The 27,046-nt window shown below is 42.8% G+C and overlaps 2 protein-coding genes across 2 annotated transcripts in view; one reads left to right on the top strand and one right to left on the bottom strand.

The window, feature by feature from the left end:
• The window catches only part of BLVRA (biliverdin reductase A), a 31,132-nt gene extending 12,410 nt beyond the window's left edge, over positions 1 to 18,722 (bottom strand). Inside the window, 2 exon segments of the mRNA XM_035552593.2 lie at positions 191 to 318; positions 18,602 to 18,722. Of these exon segments, the coding sequence (XP_035408486.1) occupies positions 191 to 318; positions 18,602 to 18,610 (137 nt within the window). The 5' untranslated portion in view covers positions 18,611 to 18,722.
• A 4,257-nt stretch (positions 18,723 to 22,979) lies between these two features.
• The window catches only part of LOC118250948 (cytochrome c oxidase assembly factor 1 homolog), a 52,970-nt gene continuing 48,903 nt past the window's right edge, over positions 22,980 to 27,046 (top strand). The window contains exon 1 of the mRNA XM_050709022.1: positions 22,980 to 23,053. The gene's annotated coding sequence lies outside the window, so the exon portion shown is untranslated. The remainder of the gene's footprint in view (positions 23,054 to 27,046) is intronic.

Raw genomic sequence — 27,046 nt, forward strand, 5'->3', positions numbered from 1 at the left:
ACTCAGAATGAGAGACACATTTGCATAAACTTTCCCTTTGCAGACAGCCCTCACCATAAGAGAAATAGAAAACTTCCACTATTCATTCCCTGCCTCCATCAAATTAGTCCTCCATATGGAATGGCACACGCACCAGAAGAAAGAAACATTACAATATACATATTACACATCCTAAGAGGAAATTTCTAACCTGGATACAAATCCAAGGAGTTTCAGATGCTCAGAAGGGCTGGAAGGCATCGGGTTCATCAAGTCTCGGATCCGTGCTAAGCCAGCAATTCCAACTCCAACCACCACAGTCCCAAACATTTTGTTAATCTGACAAAAAAAAAAATAAATAAATAAAGTATTTTACCAGGGAGAGGAACAGCTGGGAGGGGAGTTGGGAGGATGGATTATTCTTTAACCCCGCTTTCATACAGCCAAACCTTATTCAGATGTCAGCAAGTAGCTAAAAGAGATGTGATGCTATAGGTTACTGAGCTCACTCAAATCCCATTGAAATGTGGTCAAGTGGTTCAGCATGTCGTAAGACCAGTCTTGAGACTTGTATTTAACAGCTAGTGTATCACAACCCTGGCACAAAGTCCTTCCTTTCCGTGGATGGAAGGCAGGCTTCAAAAGTGAGACATTTTTCTATTTATAACATAGCTTCCATTCTGGAAAGAAGCCAAAAGGTTCTGCAAACCCAGCAGAGTTTTATATAAAGCGTGATGACTTCCTGAGCATCTGCAACACAGCCTGCTCTGGGCTGCCATAGGGCCATTAATAGTGCACAGCAGCACAGCCAAAATACTTTAAGACAGGAAGCAAAGAACATCTTTCCCCCCGCAGTGTAACCGCTGGCATGTCATACAGTGTCAAGATGGAACCAACCATCTGATAATTTGGTCAAGATGCTTGCTTGACATTTCCATGCACAAAGAAAGCTCTATGATCTCCTTAATGACAAGCAGGCATGTCCTAAAGATTTACCTCTCCCAAATGCACAACCCTGCTGCAGTTGCATCATAGGGAGGATGAGCCAGCCAGCACACTCATGGCCAGGCCACTGGTAATAAACTCTCCTGTTTTCTGATTTGCATTGATATGTTGAAGCAGTAGGCAACCGGTGTAATCTTTCAAACCTCAAATAAAGCACTGTCCCACCACCCCATGGACTAGCACTGCTTTGTAAAGTAATTTTAAGATTTACATGAGAACAGCCTAAAACCAAGCCAAGTCAGCTTCTCTGCATTTTTGTTAGCTCCATCCTACCGCAGCTTCCTTTCATACTCTGTTTCTTCTCTTTCGGTGTTCTTCCTGCTGCTGCCAACCCCTTCACTTTCAACCACTTCCACTACCTGTGATGAATAGGCTACTGAGTTCACCCACATCCCATCGAAACGTGGTCTAATGGTTCAGCATGTCGTAAGGCTCGTCTTCAGACCTATATTTAACAGGTAGTATATCACAGCCCCAGCACAAAGTTCTTTCCCTCACAGCAAAAACTTCTTCCTAATATCTACTCATCAGTTTCCTGTGTTACTTTTTGCTGTTTCACCACTCAAACCCTTTTGAGACTTAAATGCACAGCTCCACTCCTCCCTGTGCCCCTTGTCTGATGGGTCACAGTGCAGCAGCACAGCCCTGAATAACTGTTCTGACAGTGCTACAAAGTTGACAGCTGCTAAGAAACTACATCAACTGGCACAAGGAAAATAAATAAATAAATGAAAACCCCTATCCAATCATGTCATATCTAGATTTTGGTTTTCTTTAAGCTTCTGCCTCCATATATATATATATTCCTGTCACTGCTGAACTCTCCTTTCTTCATACGTGCCGGGAGTTTACAAGTGACATGTTTAATATAAAGAAGAGCTCTCCGGGAGGATTAGAGTGGCATGTTTTTACCAAATATTTGACATATAAAATGACTGCATTTATAAAATGAAAGAGGAAAGAGATATGTACAGGGTTCAGAGAGAGAGAAAGAGAAATGGAGGGCAGCAGGATAACTTAACCCCATAACCCATTTTCAGTTCCACAGACACACAGAACTCTGGGCTGGCTTCTCAGCTACATCCACTTTTCTCTTCAACCCATTCAGCTCAGACTTGCAGGACGATCTCAGCTAGGAGGAGCCCCTGGAGGTTGCCTGACTCAAACCCCTCCAGCTGCATCTGGGCCATGCTGAGCTCTGATCGAACCCAGGGACTGAAATCCAGCAGCTTCCCAGGGCCCCTCCTGCAATGTTTGACAACCCTCACACCAAAAACTTCCTAATATCTACTCAAGAGTTTCCTGTGTTGCCTTTTGCCATTTTACTGCTCATCTCCCAAAAACATGTGGCTCCGTCTCCTCTACACTGCACTACAGACAGATTCGGCTTGCCCACCATCATCTGCAAGGCACTTTCTGGCATTCCTGCCAGGCAGTCCCCAGCCTGAACTGGTGCACAGGGTTATTCTATCCCAAACACGGAGAACCTCTGCATTTGTCTTTTACTCAACTTCACGATGCTTCTGTTTGCCATTTCTCCAGCATGTCCAGGCCCCTCTAACTAGCAGCTCTGCCCTATGTTGTTTTGACCACGCCTTATTTTGATTTTTTTCCACAGATTTGCTGAAGCTGAACTGTATCCCATCATCCAGGTGGTTAGTAACAGCATTTAACAATTTTGGCTGTTATATCAATCCTTGTGGGATGACACTAAGTGACTGTGCAAATTCGAAGGCTGCTGCTTGAAGCTTGTGTCAGAGCTCATAAATCTTTAAGCCAGTTTTCCACCCACCTTATAGCTCACTTAGTTCACATCTCACCAAACGGGTCATAAGGCTACTACTACAGGAGACCACACACCAAAGGCCTCGCTAGTCAAGCCTAAAACCATTCACTGTTTTCTTCTTGTCGACAGCACCAGTCTTTCTCATCATGGGAGGCAACTGGATTGATCAGGCACAATTTGCCTTCTGCAAATCCAATACTGGCCATTCACGAATAACTTGTACGTGCTTGGAGATGGCTTCCAAGTGAATTTGCTGCATTGTCTTCCCAGGGGCTGGGGTGAGGGTGACTAGCCCACAGTTCCCAGGACACTCGCTCTTTCCTTCCTAGAAAATGAGAGCAATACTTGCCCTTTTCCAGCCACCAGGAACCTCCTCTGATCACCAAGTAGCCTTGCAGTGACACCTGGTACTTGGGACAGGTGTACCAATTGCCTGAAGAGCCACATCCCTGCTTGTCTCTGCTGTGGGTAACGCTACATTCCCACAGGCTCTGTTAGTAGACTCAGAAACCTGGCAGGCCTGAGGACAGGCCTTACTAGTGAAAGACAAAGCAAAAAAGGCACTGAGTGCCTTCCATTTTTGTTTGCCCCTGATCCAGTGGAGCAGCAGACCCACAGAAGCCCTTCCTGTTGCTGGCTTCAGCTCCAGCTGAGCTTGGCCTTTCCCAGCTTTGTCCCTGCAAGCTTAGGCACTGTCTCAGTGCCCCCCCTAGGTATTCCCTCCTGGCTTCTGCCTCCATGCACTTTGGCTTTGTGTCTGAGGTCAGTCAGGAGCTGATCCATGCCAGTGCTGAGCCACACTTGGCTTTGCTCTCAGCACACTGGGCCTCTAGGTCCTCCAGGGCAGTCTCCCACAGGATCTCATCAAGCAGATCCACCAAAAGGACAAAAACTGCTCTTCTGAAGCGTATGGTTGTAATTCCTTAAAATTTTGATTCATAAAGGGCTCCAGTGTAGGTCAGGACCCAGTTAACAGTGGCTTAGAAGCAGTCCAGCTGGAGAACAGCTAATCAGGGACTTATTTTAAGTTCACAAATTTCAAGGTTACTGGAGTCTTAAGCTGTTAATATTTGCCTACCGCCCTGAGCAGGACTAGGGGTGGGAATCGCACAGCAGATAGATCCCCCCTGAAGCTCCTACAGCCATCTTGTTTCCAAGAATTGCTGGTTTTTTCTGGTGTGCCACTTCACCCAAGTGCAGCAGCTCAGGGGGCTGACTATTTTCTGCCACTGCCACAAAGAACGTTTTGCAGACCATCAACGTTTTTTTTGCTTCTCCTTTGAAAAGGTTTTCTACTTTCATCCAATGCCTAACTTCTGACCTCCCAAAAAGTCAAATTTAAGAGAAAATGATTTCAACCCAGGAACAAAAACTGTTACTACGCAACCTGTTGCCACAGCAACCAGCCACTCGGCCCAGGTCACGGGCTCATCAAGGTTTTGCAGGTTAATACAGCATTCACACAGAAAGAGACATTGACTAAATGTGCATTGCAGAGCTTTGCTTATGTATGCAGCTGAGAAAAAATCACCATGTCTGCATCCCTGCTGCTGCTTTTTATTACCCTCCGTTTGCTCCCACAACAAATGGTGAAACTGCTCAGTGAGGAAGGTAAATTAGATGTTTTGGGGAACTGCCAGGAACCAGAAGAGAGAATAAAGGACATTCATCTAAGAGTCCAGGTGAATAAATGAAAATTTACTCCTTATTTCAAACATTTACCCTAGGATAACAGCTAGTTACCTTTCAATTACAAAAATGATGAAAGGGTAAACCCAAACCACAAACTGCTGTGCCTGCCTTCCACGCCTTCTTAAAACCCGTGACCTCAGTTAAAGCTCTGACAAAAAGATTTCAAGGCTGCTGAACCTTGGCTCCTGTAGGCTCAGAAAAAAATATCCAAAAAGTGATATAACGGTATATCAGCCAGCATCCAAAAGCATTTTTCTCTACCCTCGCCCCTCCTAACAGTCTGTATGAAAGCAAAGGGGCTGGTGAGAAGATTAGGAAGGGATGTTCTTCGTGCTCACTGCTTGCGATTGAAGAGTGCCCCTCACCACCCAGCGGCAGCCACCTTGGCCTGGTCGCAGGCTGCCCTGCCAGCCCCCACAAAGGGTCCTCTCTGAACCAGGGGCACGGTGGCTGCAGACTGGTCCAGGCGCCCTGCATGACACAGAAGTTGAGCCAAGAAAAGCATCTAGCTGAAGAGGCTCATTTATGCCACACATAAATCGTCAGCCCATCACCACCCTGCTTTCTGTGGAGCTTTTTGTGCTTGCACTGCTTGTTTCCTCCATTGGATAGATCTAGACAGCTCTGTAGCAAAATGTGCCCTATACCTAAGTATTCTTGGAAAATTTAGCAGTAAAACAGGAATATTCAGCAGCAAAACAGGCAATGGAGTTTGCCCAAAAGGATCAGTCGCAGAGCAAATTCCTCCCCTGTGCAATCACAGCAGGACTTCAGCCCTTACATCTCAAAAAACTTGCTAACACTCACAGAGAAGCAGACTTTAGGGAAGTGAGACCTAACTTCCATGTTGTGCAACATCAATAAGGCTATGCAAAGCCAGGGCAGAGGCAAGATAACAGCCAGAACTTAAGAATTATCTCCATATTTATGAAATATTTTTCATGCCATGTCTAGACATTACAGGATGGGGACAGGTACCATGACGTATTGAGTATTTCAGTAAAGCCTTACACGTTCTTCCAGCAGTTTTCCAAAAGGTATGAATGAGTGAATCACATCAGAAATCAAAACATTTTGCCTTCAGTGTCACCTGCAGTACTAGTATCACCTTAATATTGATGTGGGAGGCTTTCCTGGAACAATTCCAGTCTGATCTTTTTAAGTGTGCCATTTCAAATGACTACCACACTACTGCCACACATATCTTAAGAGAAGCAGAAACCTCGCATACAAGCACTTAATCTGAAAATACTACTTTCAAGGTTAATTCAATTTTGCATGTTCAATAGTTGAATCATTTGATTTCCACAGTTATTCTTTGGGAATTTTCACTCTCTCCAGTGTCCCCTTCTATAGGCGGTCATATCTTTGCTTACATTAAATCTTTAACTCTCTAGAGCCAGAGTATTGACAAGTTATCACGTCCCTCCTACCAATTACAAACGCAGAATACAATCACCAGTGACATGCAGCCAGCTCCCACTCCTGCTAAGAGTAAAGGGGAAAGGGAGAATTCATACGCACAGATGCCAGCAACTGGGGAGACTAGGATACAGCGACAGCTACCGGGCAGGCTGAGCATCTGAGCCCAGCTGCTGAAGGGATCCACCTTGTACAAGGTGGATGTATGCAAATGTATATATATTATCTCTAGCAGACCTCCATCCTGCTCAGCCAGAGAGGAGCAGGATGAGGCCACTGGTGCTGTGTTTATACAAGTGCTCCGAGTGCCTGATTGTGATCTGTGTGGCCAGCCACGTACACGTGTATATGTGGTATACATGTGTGCTCTATCTGTGCTGACTGGGAATACATTTTCAGCCCCACTACTGGTTGGACCTGATGACACGAAGATGCACCAGGTCCGTCCCTCCCAGGCTTTCAGATCTAGCCCAGCATTTTCTCCTAACATAACCCAGGCTGGACTGAGGAAGTTCTCCAGAGCTTCCTTTGCACCAGACTTGTGATTAGACATCACAGCGAATGTTTTTGCTGTTACAGCAGAAGAGCCTTGAGGCAAGGGTTGTGGTACTTTCCTCAATAGAGATTTTTAAGGGAACCCTGGACAGACGACAGCAGTCACTGTAAAATGGGCAAGTTGAAACACTGAGGACACTTCCAGCCCTACATCTCTTATTTCAAATACCCAGATGGTATCTGCCAGCCCTGGCAGATACTGTACTTGGGATGCTGGTACATGTTACCGCCTGTACCACCACGTCTTACTCTCGTATTGTCTGCTCACAGCAAGACGCCTCTGCCCGGAGCAGAGAAAGCAGAAGCTGGACAGTGTGGCTTTTGTTGGTGTTCTTTAGAAAAGGGAAGAGCTGCACAAATACTCCAATCTAGCAGATTATTCAAAGGCATAAATACACTTTGCTCCAGAGGGAACTACTTACACACTTTAACTTTTGCACATGCTTAAGGAATACTCCAGCACATACAGAGTATGTAGAAGTTAGAAGTAGACCTGAAGTAGTCCCAACACTGGCTTCAACAATCCTAACTAAAGGCATAATTTGAAGAAAAAGCAGAATGGAGATGAAGAAAACAATTGTTTGAATACTGACGTGCTAGAGTGGAAATTTGTGGTTTTGCTCTGCCTTAGCTTTAACCTAAAGTCCTGCTGGAAGAAAGAGGCTGTCAAAAAGGCAACACCCAACACCGTCACTTTATTACTTCCCTCTAGAATGAAATGAATGTAAAATGAGAGCCATGGAGAAATTCTCTCTAAAACCTGCCAAGCCCATTTACAGTCCACATGTTTCAGAGGAAAAATTTTAGACCTAACAGTCTTAGACCAACCACTTACATTGTCCTTGAGCTGCTGGTAACAACCAACCCTCCCCAGTTGCCTCCATCTCCATCTCTAACAACCCTCTCTCTGGCTATTGCAGCCTAGGCCGCAGTTTCCTGGCAGGCACACAGGGTCTGGTAGGAGAGTTACAGCTTTGGGATGCCAACTCTCACAGCGGCCTGCCATCAGAAGACGGTCCTTCATCCTGACTGGCACCACTGTACCCTGGAAACAGCCAGGGCAGGCTTTCCTTCCTGGCTTTTAAATGCCATTTGAATAACACACCTGTATCATTTTACATTTATGTCGGCTTGTTTGCCCAGGCTTTCTGATTAAAATCTGATTTTCCAGCTAGGTGCCAAGGTTGAAGTTGATGTGTTCCTATTGAGATCTGGCCAGGCATTGTGTTACAGGTGCCAAACACCTTTACTAAATGCAGTGACAGTTAATAATAAATGACCGCACTTGTAACTGATATACTGTCTCCAGAATTAATACCTGAGTAGAAAGGAAAATTTTATTAAAACATACTTCTGCAAGCTAACTCTGCCAACTCCTGAGTCCACAGCTGTCCTGACTCACGTCATGGTGAGGCTGCTCTCCACAGCCTGCAACTCCATACTGGCAGCAAAACCGTTTCACAAAACTCATAAGACTGTGCAACATATTGGAAGAAGCCGTATCTAATACATTTCATATTCCACCCAGTGGAGGACTGAATCAGAAGTGCTGTGACGTGCATGTGTGAGCATGAATAATCATTTTGTCCAGTTGCCCTTCTTCCATCTGTAGTCACCCTTTATGGTTCAGATTTGGTTACTAGTCAGAAGAGAAAAAACAAGGCAAATAACACTTCTGAGATGGAGTCCCAGAGACAGAGATGCACAAAGAAACTAGAGTCGTTCTCAATCTGGTTCATTTTGTTTGTAACCCTGCCATGGGATAAATTATATTATTTCAACTGGGGGGGGCAGAGGATGGTCAGAGTAGTGCTGTATATGGCCAGTTTCAATGGTGGGCCATGGGTAAATGCTTTGCTTGATGCAGCTATTTTCTACAGGCAACAAACTCCTTTCGGATATACCTATACTGCCAATGCTGAAGCTACCCAGGAAAGAAATGAGCTTGCCTTTGGGCACCCAAAAATAAAAAATTAAGAGGAAGACATGAAGGGCTCCAGTATTTATTTTATAAAAATAAGCCATAAAAACACCACCACCTTACAATGCTGAGCTTCCAGGAAATACTCTGGAGTGAATTAGAGTCTTGTGAAACTTCTGGTGGGTAAATAAACAATTCCACATAACTGCAGCCTCATCACAGCTATTACTTAACCAAAGGGCTGTGGCTGATTAGTAGATGACTAACGGAAAGAGAACCAGCCCCACCCAAAAGTTTCTTTGGGGCTTTAATGTGCTAGAAAAATTTTTGAAAGTGAATTTGTACATGGTAGTAGAATAAAAGGAGAAGAATATTTTCAGAGATAACTGTCAATTTATTTGTAGTGAAGTCCATTTTTAGGTGAACATTCAGGAGAATGAGCTGTGGTATGGAGCTATCAGCAATTGACAGATCCTGTTTTTTCATCGGATCAAACAATATTATTGCTAAAATTCTCATCTGTGCCAGAACACAGGCTGGAGAAAATAGCCCTGAGTTAATCCTAACTCAACGAAAAAAAATGGCATGAAACACCAGTAACTGCTCACCCTTCCCCCAAAATGCATCTTCCAACAATTGTCTGCTTAGCACCCATGTAGGCATTAAATCCATCTGTGTCCCCAGCTTCCCTGAACGACAATAAAGCCAAAGTCTTCGCACAGCTAGGCAGCTGAACACTAACTGCTGAGACGCTTTCAAAATACCTCTTTCTTACAAAGACTGTTCTGTGCCGACTCTTACACTTCCAAAAATTGAGTTTTCCATGTTCTACCAAAAAAAATAAAAATTAAAAAAAATGGAAGACTACGCATCCACACCTGCATTTTGCAGGTAAGCTTTATTCACAGCTAATCACAAGAGGTGTAGCTGACAGGGCAGTGACATGGGAAATGCCAAGTAAGCTCAGTGCACTCCATTCCCTTTCTGTGCTGCTCATTTTGTTTTCACTGTCTCACCTACCGAGGTAAGAGGCTCTGTGACGCACAGCCTCCACCTCATTTGATAGATACAGGAGTGCTTTGCAGGTTAACTTCAATGCCAGGAGTGGCTTTCAAGCCTTTGCTGCAAAACAACTGAATGATGATAAACCACAGCAGAAAAAATGCTCTGAAATATATTTTCAAGTACTGCATCTACCCCTCAGTTACCGTCGTTCTTCCTATAAGCACTCTTCTTCAGAGGGCATAACAAATGCAGAACTAGGCTAGGGAGATGCAGGAAAGCTGTATTTCCAGGCTGTATTCTTAGTTTCTCCCAGAATTTTGCTGGTTGATCTAAAGCAAGCAAATTGCATCCCCTTCCCTGTCAGTCCTCCCAATTCCATAGAAGGGGAATCTCTTCCACAAAGCACCCTCAGACCTACTGATGACAAATGCAATGTAAGAAGTTGATATCATTACAGCTTCTGTTCTTCTTGTTTGCTGCAGGAAATCCCACACAGATCAGACATCTAGAATGGTGGCTATAACCACATTTTGTATTCAAATATCCATTTAAAACAATACAATATAAAGTACAACATTAAGAAAACTCTTATTTCCTTTCTCTTGCTGCTGAATTAATCTGAAATCCTAGCCCTACAAGGAATGATATGCATGCTTAGTTTTAATCATGAGTAATCCCATTGATAAATGAGAATACTCACACAAGTACATTAAGAAATAAGAGCTTTTGCTGCTAACTGTAATATTAGCAGGCACAAGAACAAAGCACATACCAGCCACCAGCCTGTTCTTTTAATATCTTTACAGACTAAACCCAATAGATGATACCTATCTTCCGGTCCACCAAAGGTCACTGCATCCCAGCTCTGTGACAAGCTGACCTATTTTGAGAATTACCAAAGCAAAAAGCCAGCACTCCTGCTACAAGCTGCAGTCACCATAAAGATATACCATGGTTGATGAAACCCTGTGTCCATCATTAGCATTTCAACTCGTAACACCAGAGGCCTGCCTTACATTCTCTTTAGAGCAAACAACATACACATTGTCTGAAACTGGTCAGATAACTGCAGCTGGCCAGGCAAGTGTATTTTTTGGCTGACTTTCTCTTCCCCTACCCTAGAAAAGTGTTTTCACTCTTCTAAGATAAATTGGTAGTGACTGATAGTTTGTTTTATAATTAGATTAAGATGACTTCAAAATTAGATAATGCTTTGCATAACATTGTAATCTTAAAAATGATTCACGCAATGGCTAGTACCTCTGCCATTTTATCAGTCTACCACTCCTCGGTAGAGCCTGAAAAATGCAATTGAAGCTCTCAATTTTCATTAAAATTTGAAAAAGTACCAGTGACAGCAACTGCTTGACTGTGGGGAAAAAAACAACTCTTGAATTAACAGCAACAACTGAGGTAACTCAAATCCCTCCTAACTTTACAGCCCAGTATTCTTCATGTTATTGACCATCATAGCACTCAAGAAGTGTACAAGCCAGCCATTAGCCTCTTCTCTCATGAATGTGATTTAGCAGTCAAGCAGTCCTGACATGCTACTCTTCTGTTAAAACTAACCCAAGAAACTGAAAAAAAACATTTACAGACATATCAGCCACTAGAGGGAGTGTTCGATATCCCACTTATATCACACTGATTTAAAAAAAAAAAATATATATATATATAATTTTAAAGTTTTATACAAAGATTACAGGGATTCTATAAAAGTATATTTCCCACAGTACCTGAACTTCACATTAAGTCTCATGAAAAATTTTATGAGGAACAGTGCTTTGTGTATAACCAGAGACATTTCAAAAGCAAATTCTGCATCTCCCAATTCCTAGGTCTACCCCCATCAAACCCTGAGATTTCTACAAGCAGAGAGGCAGTTTTATATGCCAAGCAGATATCTGAATTACCCAGAAGTTTTGGGTTACCTGTACAGTCAGACAGCTCTGAGCATGCCTAGACCTGAACCTTCAAGTGTGCCAACCTGGAGATTGAAACTATTATAAAAAAACAAGCAAAAGAGTGACCTACAAAATGGTTCCAATTTACAACTGCCTCTTCACAGACCCAACATCACTAGATTCATTCCTAGACAAAGTCTTCAAAGGGACTTAAAAACAGCCATCAAGTTGAGTCCAACCACAAACAAAAGAGAAGATCCTCCCAGGTTCGACCCTCTCCAACAACTACTAATATTCAAAACACATTTAAAGAGAAATGAATGTCTATTGCAACTCACAGATAGATATCCCTGTCTTGTGCATGGCCATGTGTCATGAATACAAAACTTACTATAAATGATAACCTGACTGGATGGTTGGGTCCACACAGTAATGCTATCTGGAGGATACAGGATGGATTGTGCCAGTGTATTGACATTATATACAATATAGCACAGTAGGTTCTAAATACTGTGTTAAATCTCACTGACTGATCAGTGAAGTTGCTGGCAGCACCTACAAAACTCATAACCCCCTCCAAAATCTCTGTACAAATATCTATAATTAATGAATTCGCTTAAAAAAAACAAACAAACAAACAAAAAAAAACAACTCCTCACAATCCACCTTCAAGAATGTGGAGCAGAACAGTTCTAGTGGAACTGATGGCCTGTCTAGAGGAATATTTTAAATACACAAACCAGTATGGTCATGTAATCAGAACGAAAAGAACTCACCCTCCATTTCCTCTGCCAAATAAGTTTACTAAATGTGCACCAGTATTTTACTATAACAACTGTGACTGAGTAGCTGGATAATATCCTGTTGAAGGCAGGATGGGCAAAACTCTCTAGCTTTGCAACAATTGAAGCAACTACCACAGATGTTCCGGAGCCAGCAATACTCAGGTCACTGTAAGAGGGCAATATACCTTGTAAGAGAGGTAGAAAAAGAACTGGATCATGGAAGCAAGATATTTCCAAAGTGAATAGCTTCTTCTATAAATACAGACATCTTTCTCTTACCCAGATTTTATTGCAGGAAAATGAAGTGGATGTATTTCAGTATTTTGGTGAAAAGATTTAACAGTTACTTTTACAAGAAAAGAGCTCTATTCTCGTTCAAAAGTTCATTTCCTTAACTGCACCATTCCTTTAAGTGGCTAAAGAGGTCACTGAGTTCTAAAAAAAGGCAAGTGGCTGTATTGAACCACTACCATCCTATGCTACCAATGGTAACATAAATGGTATTTTATAACGTAGCAGCAATCCTGCTCATTACTTTCTTCAGCCTTGCAGCTTTTTAAAATTTCAGTCTAAATGCCTTATTTTCTCATTGTCTTCTGCTAGCATAACTCAACAAGCATTTTGAGGTTCTGGTTAAGAAACTCACTGTGTAAGACTAATTTCTAATATTTAAGTCACTCGCATTTCAGGCAAGATTGTGGCATCTCTACAAAACGCATTTCAGACAAATCACGTCATTTTTTGATCATTAGAAAAAGAAAAATACAAGGTATCCTACATTAGTATCATAAACACAACCACTGCACATGTGTATTTATAGGTTGTCACTATTTTACAGATTCCTGCATAAGGTCTCAGAAACTAAACCTCTGCTCTTCCCTCCCATGGTCAGACTCATGCAGATAAGAAGGTAATTTAGTCTCAGCAATTCAGAATATGTAACCAATAACTGTCTGCAATGTTATGTCCTCCCAGTCCACTTAGATCCTTGCTTTGGTTAGGATCTAACAGAACAAGGGAAAATGTATAACATTGCAGCCAAACAATTTGCAAACACATTGCAGAGTCTTGTGAGCCAGACTCACGAGGTATTCGACTAACCTGCATTCAGGCTGGATGTTTTTTCCCCTGACCACAGAGATTTTGGTTCCACAGTCTAGAATAGGAAAGGTTATTCCAGATGGGCATATAAGCAAAAATAAGGTCATGAAAGGGCTAGAAATTAAATGTAATAATGAGCACACCGTAAAGGAATGTACTTTGAACTTCTTTTTGTTCTCACAACTCATGACAAGCCTCATGATGAAAAAGTCCATCTCTGTAGCATGGGAACCCGAAGATGAATGCTGAAGAGTTCAAGACTCATTTAGTAGTTGTTTAACCAAACGAAGCTTAATGGCTACTTCTCCTAGGTTACCAGCACCACCTTCATGCTTCCTTAGGAGCTGGTATCTTAGCAGCACCTAGGATAGGAGGAATTTAGCTCCCATACTCTAAAAACAAGAATAGTTTGTTTCCGATATTATGGGCCATTTGCGCCTGGGAAGATATCAGCCAGCTGATGGGGATGGTGGTAAGCTGCTGAGGACCAGCAATTTTTCTGAAAAGTGCTCTCTCAACCTGAGTACATGAAAGGAAGAAAACTGCTGGCTTTGCATTTAGGGGGGAAAAAAGTGCAGCACATTTCCCCGGTGCAAAATTGACCCTCCTTTGTAGCCAGCAGGGAATAAAGACTGTATTCCCCGTTTCTGCCCTCTTGAGAAAGCAGCAACCTTTCTGGTGGAGTCTACCAGGAAAACTGGGTTTGGAGCAATTGTGTTGCCACATTCCCTGTTCAGAGGGCAAGAGGAGAAGGGATGTGAGTCTATTTTCTCTCTGACAGAGGACCAGCTGCCATCCAGCCACTCTGAGTCTCATTTAACAGACCAGCTTGTATGTTCTTATGATTATTTTGCTGTGTTTTCATTGCATCAATATTGCAAATATTATTAGACCAGGTCAGTTGTCACCAAGACCTACCCAGGAAGGACTGGGCTGGCACCACCTGTCAGAATACTGTTATTTTTAAACAGTAATCAGAGTCAGGCAAATGGCCTGTTTATTTTGAAAAGATTTATTCAACAGCCTTCGGTCTCAAGACCTCTTCACAAATGACAGACACGTAAGAACAGATAGTATGCCTTATTTTTGTAAATACTGAGCTAAATGCAAGGATAGCTATTCTACTTTACAATGCAAGAAAGTAAATGTAACATAGATTTCAAAATCGGAGTTTTGCTCAGCTGTTGCCATGTTACAAATTCCAATGAAAAAACGTGTTTTCCAAAGCAACCATTTCCACTAGCCACTAGTATCAATGAATCTAAGACACCTCAGGCCTATTTTTGAGACCCTGCATCCCAGACTATTCAAACTGCAAATGCAAGTACTGCATAGTTAGGAAAATACATGTCCATTTTTCTTACATTGAATAACAAGAACAGAAGCAGACAAAGTCCACGGTCACGTCCAATGCCAGAACTGTATCAACTCCAGTTTATTCTAACCTCATCACTTAACAATGAATTGCCACTGATTGTCACTGAATTTTATCCTTTTCTGCAAGTTCCTCACAGATTTTTGCCACTAAAGAATCACAGCTTTAGAAGACAGCAGAGGCCAGGAGTTGAATTACCTTCTCCATCTGTATGTTATGAACCTGATTTGACAGGGACAAAACCTCAGTCCTTTACATGTTTGTATCTGTCACTAAGACTAAACACAGAGATTTATACAGACATACTGATTCCACTTCCAGCTGCACATGGTTGTGCTGTGCCTGAGAAAAATTAACTAATTACTCCAAAGACAAGCTCCAGCAAGCCAGTGCAGTCTCTACATTCATCACCAAATAACAGACTAACCGGCCTTCTGTTGCTGATCTGTGTTGGAGCCTGCAAAAGACAGTATATAGTGAGTAAGTGCTGCTCTCCCTAGAAACAGAAAGGTTCACAAGGCTTTACAGCTCTTAGCATGGCTAAAAACATCCATGGCGTTTCAATGAGAATGACTATGGTCTCAACTCTTTCCCTCACATCTTGTACCACTTCTCTCTCTCTCATTTAGGAATTATGTGATTATTTAATAATTCTATATTCTTTCTGGCAGCTTTCATCTGCTCTCACTCACAGAACAAAGGTTGCAGCAAGATGGTAAAGATCCCTTTCCGCCTACACATTTCACTAAGAGGGAAAGCTAATAAACATGGTAACATTACTTGAGCTACTAGAATGGCTTTCTTTATTAACAAGCACAGTACAGCCTTTAATTCGGCATTTAGGATAGTTACTACAACAGAAACTCTAGTTGCCCAAGCCAGGGTCTTTCTAACTGGCTTATAATGCTATACTAAGGAGGAAAAAAGTAGAAACAGAGAGACTTCTTTTATGCTGTTGAACTCATATTGTTAAGGAAAATTCGGTTCTCTTTTACATGGTGGATTCCACTCATCTGGAATAACAGGATTAGCAAATCCATTTCATTATCTTTCCCAGTCAGGTGTGTTTTCTGCAGTTTTTTCCAATTAGCACAGTAGAGCTCTGTCTGGGTTGCAAATGTTAGTGTAGGGGATGCTTGAGTTCACATAAAAAAGCCAAAGTTCTTTTTGTTTAGTTGAGAAGAAACAGGTCAAACGTATTTTTATATTTTTATTATAATTGCACTTATTTTATAAGGTTTCCAGGTGTAAGCCCAACAGATTGGCCCAACATGCATAAGAACACTTTCTATGACTCAAGGCTGGCTCCAGATCAGGGGGACAGCCCCTCAGCAACCTTTGTTCTACCAACTTGTAACAGGGCATGTATACATTCAATGTTTTTCTAACACAGGATTAAGCTGCTAAGTGCCTTGGCTTTCAGACAGTTTTTCTGAAAGCCCCATTCCCTCCCCTTTCAATGAAGTAACCATTTTGATGCCTTATGTTTATACTGTACTTTATTGAGCAAGTCCTTTTACTACAATGAGCACTAACTGCAAGCTTCAGAAAGATAAACGGTTGCCTGAAAATTAGAGCTGATAGGGTTATTCCTGGCCCCATGTATGTTGATGCAACTATATGTCAAACAAAGGAACTTCTCCCCCTGGGTAGTTATTCTCCCACTGCAAACCCTGACACCTACCCAAGCCCTTTCTCTTACTTTCTCCACTTCTTTCCAGCTTTGGTTTGTTTTTACATCCTGTTCCTGACTGCTGCTTACCTGACCAAGGAGGGCAGCACAGAGAAAATGGCAATGGCCCCTATCAGCAACGATGGAAAACACCTACTGACACTTCTTACAACAAATCTGCACAGAAGTGCATGCAATATATACTCCCCACCAGCCACAGGAAACTTGAGGTGACTTCAGATTTACCATAAAAAAAAGCCACTGTGCATTTCATTCTTGCATCTTACTGAAATTCTGATATTCAAGTACAAAATAGGAAGTGATTCCAGGTTTAATTCAAAAACTGGTCAGTTCATTTTTTGGTTCGTTTTCACTTGTTTCAACATGAACAGTTAATTTTCAGTACATAGATGAAACAGCTGTTCTTTCATCCAGTTCTCATCTGCTGAGCTTAGTTTCTGAAGCTAATCAATATTGCAGATATCCTTCATTTAAAAGAAAAGCTTGGTTCCTTGATATTTAAAATGAATCATCTCAAAACTGAATGTGGTGCTTTGTTTTTTGTTTATTCTTGAAATGTCTGGTTAGCACCACAATTTGTAAAGTAATAAGGACACTAAAAACCCTGAAAAATAGATTGATTCTCCTCTTTAGATATATAAAATATGTACGGCCCTTCCTATAAGGATAACACAAACCATACTGCATTGACTTAAACTCCAGTTGCTTCTAAACAGTAACTGAGCTCACTTGCTAAAGAAACTGTGAGGTTGGTTCATTAGAAAAAAGTCTGTTGAAAACATCCATGTGAATTTAGCAGGACAAGTCCAGAATATATTAGCCCTCGAGTATAAGGGAAGTTCCCTGATCCTATAGCAGAAATATTAATCATTAATATTTTAAATACTTAAATATTTAAAATACCAGTTATTGAATGTCTAAGTTCCATCCACTGCCTGTGACAACAGTTTTAGTAAGACTTTAACTAAGGCTTTTGTTATATTTCCTATTCATTTTTAACTTTAGCAAACAAGTGTTTGCTAAACATTTGTTCAGTTAACAGACTTTAACTTAAGTCTTTTGGCATTTTGAAGGAAGTTTCATGCTGTCAGTTTCCAACCGAAACAGTACAATACCCTGTTTAGTGAGGTTTTGATATAGAGCACTATTAGTTTTATTGTGTATTTGCTTAGAATATATTACTAGTTCTTAACATAAAAATCTGTGAAGGATATTTAGCTAACTTGGTCTCCTTTCAGTTATCTGAGTATATATATATGTATTGCTCTTCATTTTGTGAAAACTAAACTTCAGGTTGGATTTGTATTATTGAAACAGATTTGTCTTTATTTGTCTATTATTCACACAAATGACAGAAAGATGCTCAAGAACTACGTTATTGATTTTTGGCATGGTGTCATTCTGTGTTAGCAACTGGAGTCAGAGAACTAACAGCTGAATGACTATCTTCAATCCAGGAAAATTAATTTGGCAAACCAATGGAAGGAGTTTGATAAAAATGATTTCACGCAAAGTCAGTTCAATAAACTGCTGCCCTAATTAACACTAGCTTGATTTTTTGAACAACCTCCAACGCAGAAGTTCAGCATGATGCCAGGAAAGTTATATAAAGGCTCTCTTTCTGTGAGTAGACTGAGCTACAATGCATGGCTTGATTGTTGTTTTTGTTTGGGTGGTCTTTTTTGTTAAGATAGAGGTAAGTGACAGCTGTGGCTAGAGGATAAAGTAATATTAATAAAGTGCCAACTTTACACGTGGATTCTATAATGTATCTGGGAAGATGAGAATTGCCGTTTTCCCACCAAAGGTGGTCTGGAATATGGCCCCATCCATGACATTCCTTTCAACACAGAAGAATATCATCTCCACACAGGTGAACTAAGGTAGAGCAAGGGCATTGGGCTGTTGTTTCCAAAGGGGGTGTCAGACACCTGCAGTAACCGCAGATTTTAACAGGGTTTGCAGGAAACTGAGCACTCCTGTAAACAAGCCCAGCAGACACCTTGTAGAAGAGGCTTGGAGTGGACTCTTGCTCGCTCACCACACAGTGCTCCAGCCACCCCGCTATGCTACTTGGCTACTTCCATATGACTTATACGCTAATTCTCTGCTTCAGCGCAGCTTGGGCGTTTTTCCAAAGAAAGGGCTTTTCTCTTCTCCTCTCTCTGCTCCCCCCGCTCCAGGTGCTGGCCTGCCCACCCTGCATGGGGGGATCTGGGCAGCACCTGGGAGCACCCAGGCTCGCAGGAACCCCCAAGAGGAGGGGGAAACTTTTTGCAAGTCATCTTCGGGAGGGCAGAAGTGGGGTGAGAAAACTACAGCGGTGCCTCCAGACCCTAATTACTGTTAGCAGGGATTAAGTAATAGTCACTAACCTCTTCCATTCACAGAGGAGAAATGTGATCCTGCTTAATTCTCCTCCGCTCCCTGCAGCTCCTTCTTATACAACGCCCTGCAGCAGCAGCAGCATATCAATGTCCCGCTCGCCCTGCCATCGCTGCGGCAACACCCCCTGCGCCAGGAACCCAATAAGGGCGCTATAGGGGCGGGATATCGCCGCATGCAGCTGCGGCTGCAGCACCAGAAACGCTGCTGCTGCTGCTGCTGCTGCTGCTGCTGCTGCTGCTGCTGCTGCTGCTGCTGCTGCTGCTGCTGCAGCCAGCCAGCCAGCCAGCCAGCCAGCCAGCCAGCCAGCCCAGGAGCTTTAGCCTCACCCGGAAAATAACGAGAAAGCAGCACCTGGCTAGCGAGGGGCAGCCATCTCATCCCCCTGGGGACCTGGAGAAGACCCTGGTTAAGAAGCCCAGGCTGCGGTTGAGACCCTGGTTAAGTCGCAGCCAAGCACTACCCAGAGCCCAGCTGTGCAGAGGCTGGTACATCAGCCCTGTTGTCCACCCAGCTGCATCCACAGGGTTTATGGTGCAGGCTGAGTCTTTGCTCAGGGAAATGGGGGGTCTTGGCAGTGCCAAGCCTCCCTGACGGAAAAGCAATCACACCAGCCTGTGCCTGGCTTCGCCCAAGCAGGCTGCACACACAAAGTAGCTGCTGGGACAGCCCAGGCGATACACAAGCTCTTATGCAGGGCTATTTTCCCTGCTTCCTGTAGAAGTTGCTTCCAGGGCTGCAATGCACCATGCTTTAGCACCAGCTTTTCCTTGGAGAGATGGTTTTTGCCTAGCTCTTACTGCCAGCCTCTTTACTACCCCCTCAACTTGTGCTTCTTATCTACAAGCAACGTGGCTTTCAGCTGCTTCATTTGGGGCTTGGAAGATAAAAGTCTGGGAGGGTGCAGCTGTTTTCCTGGAGGCCAGTAGTTCCTGCAGTAAACAGAATATGAAACACACAGCGTGAATTCCATAGCTCATGCTATACCGTGCTGATGTTGGGCATTCACAGACCATGACAGCACCTGAAACCATGTCAAATTCAGACTGCAGGTACAAAGGATCCACTTCTGTACTCATTGCTTCAGATGTAAAGTAGAAATAACTCCAGAGAAATCTGTAACAATATCTTTTCCACCTAAGTGTGTTCTATTCAACCTGTTTCCAGAAAATCTTAGGGCACAACATATGTAAATAGTAATAGCATAAATAGTCTGTCTTTTCTATAAGGCTTAAAAATTAAGTGCAGCTATAGATCCTGTAATTTATTCTAAAAATCTGCTGGATGGGATTGTAAGGTTATGGGATACACCATTCTTTTCATCTTTTCTCACTTACTTCTTCTGACCAGTTAACTTCCCTACCAGCAAGTAGTCAGGAAACCAGTTAGCCTCCTTACAGCCACACTTGCTTTTCTATAGTCATGTTTTCTGAGCCACTTACAGAGCTATAACACAGGCAAGACATCCACGGTCTAACATAACTTAATCTGAACACAGGTTTTATACTGATATAACTATGCTGGATGTTTCAAAAATGTCACATGGTGTTTCAAAATTCTTTCCTCCCCCTCTCAAACACTTTGTAGTACCAGAGGCTAAAGCATGGATCTATGTAATCAACAGCTCTAATTACAGTCATTACACAACTGCAATAAGGAAGAGCTGCAGAGTGTGACTAAAGAATTACATAGAAGACTAATGAGCAGGAAGTTTAAAGTGCAAAGCATGAATGAAGGTCAGCAACACGTGTTGTTTTGCATATAGAAGGACTGTCAGGCCAGGATATATGGCATTTAAAGGTATCCAACATGAGTTCAACATATGGGACTGCTAATGAGTGGCATGTGACTGTATGCTTAGCAAAATATAATGAATCAATTAGCACATGATAGGAAACCATAACAAATAGCAGAATGTATGAAATAATGCATATGGGATTGATTAGAGGCAGATGCATCTCCGTCTTCAGATTCAGAAAGAGTGCTATCAATTGTACAACCATGTGTTCTACAGGATCCAGAACCTGTTTGAACTCATAATTAACCTTATAAAAAAAGAAAAATCCCCACTTTTCAGATGGATCAGCTTCCAAAACAAGGGTGGGAGTGGCAACATGCTGCCAAACAGAAGGGCAGAGCTGCCTCTTTCCAGCATGCTGTAAATTTAGGTTAGCTTAAACTTGTCGGGCAACTATGCTTTTTGGCACCACTGCTTGCTGTTTGATCCCTGCAAACAGCCTCAAGCTTGGTCTGCCATAGGTTTGTTTATTTATGCAGGTGGCTAGATAACAAATCGAACACTTAACTCCAAACCTAGGCAAGATCAGAGTGTGGGGGAGCTGTTCCTTTGGAGAGGAACAAGACATGGACTCCAGAGAAGCCATTTGTGGCTGTGAGATAAGCAGCCACCACGACAAGAGAAGCTGGGGTCCCTAGGATGGTGACTGTGGACAGGGGGAAACACTGACTTTGGAAGCAGCAGCAAATAGTGCCCTGTCTTAAGCAGTCTGTTCCTCTATTGGTATGAAAATGGCAAAGAAAGTATCTGTAAGTAATGAAGATCTTTCAATACAAATAAAACTTCAACAAAATTGGATGGATGTTGTACAGCTTTCATGATGGCAAACTGACAAGGAGAAGGCTTGCAGATGTACTTAAGTCTACTACATAAGCATAGCTGAGAACTGTAGACAAGCTTTTGGCATGAAAATCCTTTTTCAGGTCTGAAATGTATAAAACAGATTCTTTTTAGAGAGTAATTAGGTATGTTGGAGTCAGACCACCACTGAATGTAAAGGTAACAGATTCCCACAAAGAATTGATGTCGGTTGAGAGGCACGAGAGACCTGAGGAAAGAAAGAGGGTTAAAAAGCCTGCAGCTTTGCAGACAAAACAGTCTCCTAACAGGCCTTCTTATTTGCACAAGCATAGGATGATTTCCCACTAGTATGGGCTGCCACCCCCCTTCTAGTTGTCCTGTATTTCTCACTGGATTTTTTGTTGTATTTGCACATTGCTTTGTTTTGCTGTTTGTCTTTTTGTGCCCCCCACTCTCACCTGCCACAGACCCAAGAGTGTTACGTGCCCTAGCAAGTAGCAGATGCATTTACTAACTTTGCTACAACCTAGCAGTTTTTCCACTTCTCAATTATTTTGTCAGGAACACCTAAACAATACAAAACAAAATAATCGTCACTGTGATGATATGACTTGTCTGGTAACTAGTTGAAGTCCTCGAAGGGAAAAAGTGTGTTTGTGAGAATTCAATAGCAGCTACTATTTCACTAGTATGGCAAGCCAAAACATGTAAATAAGTTGAAAACTATTTGGATGAGAAAAAAACAGCACTGAGAAGAGTGTTCAATTCAGCTCTTCAGTCAGGAAAAGCAATGCAATGTATTATCAAAGCATGTATGACACAGTGAGAAATAACAGGACGACACACTGAAATTATGGGTACAGTCACCATTTAATTTCAGATGAATCAAGGCTATTGTGAGCCAACACTCAGGATCCTGTAATCTAGCAATAAACACACTTTACAAATGCTACAGCCTAAGTGCTGGTCTGTTACAGCCCTAGAAAGCCTGCTAAATAAACTGACAGGGGCATCAGTTTGTGGTACAATAATGAGGGATACATTTGGAATGAAAAGATAACAGTAATTAAGTATGCATCTCAGTTTATGGAATCTGATCAAATTAGATGCAAACAATTTTGCATCTAAATTTTCTAGACTGTTGAAAAGACAAAGAAATAGTTTGTTGTTGGTAGTGTTTTTTTAATTTCATTTTAATATATAGGGGTGCTTTTCTGGTATCCTTTGTTTTGGGACTTGGCCTGGGAAAATAAAGCACCAGAAAAAAGAGCAACTTCCATAACAAGGCAGAAAGTTCTGGCGTGTTTTGGATTATTACTTCTGAGTTGACAGGATTTAGGATCTGTCAAGGCCTGCGCTTTGTCATGACAGCTGTCTTTACACAGGTTTGCAGGACGGCTGTCACTCTCTGCCTGCACTACATACCTTGCTGCCCTTCACGAGGCAGCGGGGGGGGGACACTTAAGAATGCAGTATTTTAGCCACATGCCCACAGACAACTAAATCCTCTTTTCTGCCTGTCATCTGCTACAGAATGTAAGCAAGGCTCCCCTCCAACCACAACAACCCCCTCACCCCCAGTTCACCCCCACAGCCAAGGTCAGGGTAGCGGGACACCCGCCACTCCCGCCGAAAAGGGCATAGACCGAGGAAACCCCCAATCCTGCCCCAAAGGAGAGGGGAGAAGAACCCCCCCAAACCACCCCCTTGTTTAAACACAGCGGCGGCCACAGCTTCGTCCCCCCCTCTCCTCAGCCGCCCGCAGCGCCCCCTGGCAGCGTCGCAGGCCGCGGCAATGGCGGCCCCCACGGCCCAGGCGTGAACCCGCCCGCCCGCCGCTGCCGTGAGTGATGTGCCGCTGTGATGGCGGCCGGGGGAGGGGGACACAAAATGGCGACAGGGAGGGAGCGCGGGGCGGCTGTCCGCGGAGGGGGAGCCCAGGCTCTGTGTGGGGAATTGCGAATAAAGCACGCAGGCATTTGTAAAGGTGGCGGGGTGAGATCGGGGTGGTACCCCGAGGGGGGGGAAGCAGTGCAGGAGGTGGCTGCATGCCTGGTGAGCAAGGAGTCTAGGACACGAAAGGGGATGAACGACTGCAGTAATATACATAATCTCAGTGCAATTAGCAGGACAGTGTTAATGGTAATTATATTTTAAGTACATATTGCCTGGTTTTAGATGCGAGGCAAATTCATCTAGGGAGCTACAACCAAAACCAATGAAAAACAATTCAGGTTGCTGTGAAGAAGACTCAGGGACAGGTCTCCCCTAACAGTAGCTTCACCCACTTAAATAACCTTTTCCAGGGGGCAGTGCTGCCCAGGGACACCAGTGTGCACTGCCAGCTCCAATGCAGGTGGGTTTGGGGTGGAGGAGGCAGGGGGTGCCCCACTGCTGCCCCATGGGACCAGCACTCAGTCCCTGCGATGTTAAAACAGGCACGGACCCGCAATACTGTGTGCTGCGGGAAAGATAATGGCAGAAGCACAGCTAGAAGAAATTTGAAGAATTAAAGCAGACAAAGCAGATCAGTTACTCTGTCATCCACCCACAAGGAAAACTATAGTCAAATTTGCCTTTCGATTCTAGTACAACTTGATTGAGTTTTCCTAAGCATATTTTAATGTTTTTATAACACCATGATGAAAAGGAATTGCTGTCTTTCCTTAAAAATCAAAGCCCTCCAGTTAAGATTGATCATCCCTAAATGAGACAAGGTCTGTCTGTGTCTCACCCCCAGTCCCTTCTTATTGAAGCTAACTCCTCCTGCCTCCCAGTGCGGTTGGTTTTAAGTTATTTACTTCCTGCTGTTTCACGTGAACTCGTGAAGCACGAGAGCATGTAGCATAGGGTGCAAAAGTTGGCTGGATTGCTTCTTTTAGTGCCGTTTTTTGATAAACGGAAGCATTGACACGGGAGTGAGCCTGCCCCCTTAGGCCACTTTCACATGCTGGAGCAATAGCAGGCTGTGACAGCAAGATGGCCCTATTCCACTGCCCCTGCTGCACATCGTGCTGTACATCTTGTGTCGGGTTTGGGCATCCGCTGGCTTTTAAGAGTTGGTTTTCCGGTGTATCACAGCTTTCTGGGCACGACATACCCCTCCAGCTGCCCCCCCACGGGGCAAGAGCACCCCTTTCAGCGAAGGGTTACAGCTGCACTTCGATACAGCATTAATATACACAGCCTGTTTTGACACGCTTCAGCTGAAATTTGAGCAGTAAACTAGTTTCATTGCCTGCAGTAGCCCATGTTAAAGGTTCTTAAATGTGACTGGGGTGTGGTAGAAAAAGATGCATGCATGTTGACGAGAGATAAAATACTGTCCTTTTGGCAGTGTAGTGCTTAGAGATCACTTTGTCTCAGTTAAGACTTGAAAAGAATTACTGGCTTTCACTATCTTAATTTTTCTTTGCATTTACTTTGTGTGTTCAGCAGAATTTGGCTGGTTTAAGATATTTCAGCAACTCAAATTATTGTTATCTTAAACAAACAATGCAGCAGTTCAAGTTGTTGCATTTATTCCCCTAAGGAAGAAAGGAATGGCATTGAGGGAGTAGGGCAGGAAGTGAAGAGGTTAGTCAAAACTTAGTGGCTTTTTGTTACATGAGCTTTAATTTGGACTTCTGTAAATTGAATGAAAAAACATGGAGAATAGAGATAAGGAGCTTTCAGGATTAGAAAAATAAAACCCAAACCCTTCATTACTATGTTGCAGCTTTTTCTAAGTAGTACTTTGCTTTAGCAGTTCTGAAGTTAATGAAGTGTGCATGGATTATTGCTGCATGTATTTTACTTCAAAGCTGGTTATTCCCTAGAAGTCAGAGGCATTGCATGTCTGTTGATATAGAAAAGTGGCTGAGAAACTACTAATACAAAACTTCTGGGTTTTGACATAATGCCAGAGGAGCAAAAAAGCAAGATACATGCTTAACTTTGCAGATCTGACCACAGCATAAGATCAAGAAGAAGAGTTGATGCTGTTAAAGTTAAGGTACAGTTAAGGTAGCTTTTACTGTTGCTGCTTACACAAAGGGAGAGGCACACACATGCCCTCCCCAACAACATGGCTGTTCCCGCACTTGGCCTTTTGTTTATACCTGGCACAGTCTAGCAGGCACAGGTGAATATGTCTGATCTGGTGAACACCAGAGCTCCACTCAAGCATTATTTCACAACAGGTTCTCTTATTTTCTCAGACTACCTTACCTAGGAAGTCTGCAGGACAGCCTTTAGAGCAGCTCTGAGAATTATTTGGTGGCAGCCCTACTTGTGGTTGTTCTGAGAATTGTAACTGATCTTGAGATACTGATCTGAAGGACGCCTACTTTTGCACTGAGACACCTCGCCACTTGTCCAACTCTCAGCTGCGGAAGTGCCACAGAAGCTAAAGTCAACAACTGATGTGCATGAACACAATATGCCTACATATTCAAGCTGGGGGAAGAGCAAAGAGAGGAAAAAAGGAACTTAGATGGGTTCTTCCATTTGCCTGTAGAGCTGTTTGTGACTCAGTCTAGAATTTAGAGCTGTGATTTTGCATAGCTGGGGAGGTTGCAGAAAAAAAGCCTGTATTGTTTCTCAGTTTCTGTAAGTAAGCAGCAGTTACAGGACCATAAAGCTAATGTGGGAGGTAACCTCTTGATGATATGGTCTTATATTTGTCTGCTCAGCATATCATAAGGATTATAAATGGTTTGACAGTATACTTCTGGAAAACTACCTGATACACAAGAGAACTTGAAATTTTACAAACGGTTGTCAGTTCAGTGTTACATCTTAGTATTTTCCCTGTTGTGAAATACTTGAAAAAGACATCAACTACTTGCTTTTAAGCGTATTCCAGGAATGCTTTCTGATATCAGAGCATCTACAGTTAGACAATAGATTACTTTTATGTATTGGGGAGGATAGAGATGTTTTTCTTTAAAAACTGTACAGCAGTAACAACGGTTATATTTAAACCCTTGTCACCTCCAGGGAGGGGAGGGTAATTTGCTTGTCTTTGTATTTACATATTTTCATTAAATCATTGTACAGCATACCTAAAGCTAAAACTACATAGTCCTTGTTTCTGGAAATGTCTCAGAATACTTTGCATATGCTCTGTGTATAGCAGATAATGTGGTGGGTTTTTCCCCCCTTCCCCACTATTTTCACTCATCCCCCCCAAAAAAAAATTGTTCTTGTGCTTAATCACTACAATATACATAGTAACGCTAATTATGCTTTACCTAAAAATGTTTTCTGCCATCTTGTTATAGGGCCCCTCACAGATCAAACTAGAGACACACGAATAGTGAATGTTTTCATTTTTCACATATCTAGCTGTATCTGCTTTGAAGAACAGCATTGTAAGCTTCTCCCATTATTAACTAACAGAGATAGAAATCTTCCACATCCCTGCATGCCATGCTCCAGATGCAGATTAACGTCATTAATGCCAGCAGCAGTCTCCTAGTCTGTCTGGCAGGTGTTGATCTATATTTTAGACCTAGTGTAGATGCTCATTTTGATGATGCTAAACGAGCTAGAACCAGGAGCGTGCTCTTGAAGCAATAGCTGCGTCCAGCACTTTGGCTTGACCTTGAAGTCTTCAGATAGACCACCAGAAGCTGCACCTCAGCAACATGTGTGCCCCCATACCCACCCACTCATGGGTGGGAGAGCTCACAAGAGCAGGCAAGAGCTAGTCCAAACTGACCACACATGACCTATACAGTGGGATACAGTGACCTATATAGAGCCCTCAGCATCAGATATTCTGATTTACAAACCTGTACTATTTCCTGAGGTAGATACAGCCAGCAGTAATTATAAGAGATCAGTCTAGTGT

Source organism: Cygnus atratus, chromosome 2 (genome assembly GCF_013377495.2).
Source record: "Cygnus atratus isolate AKBS03 ecotype Queensland, Australia chromosome 2, CAtr_DNAZoo_HiC_assembly, whole genome shotgun sequence".
Lineage (NCBI taxonomy): Eukaryota > Metazoa > Chordata > Aves > Anseriformes > Anatidae > Cygnus > Cygnus atratus.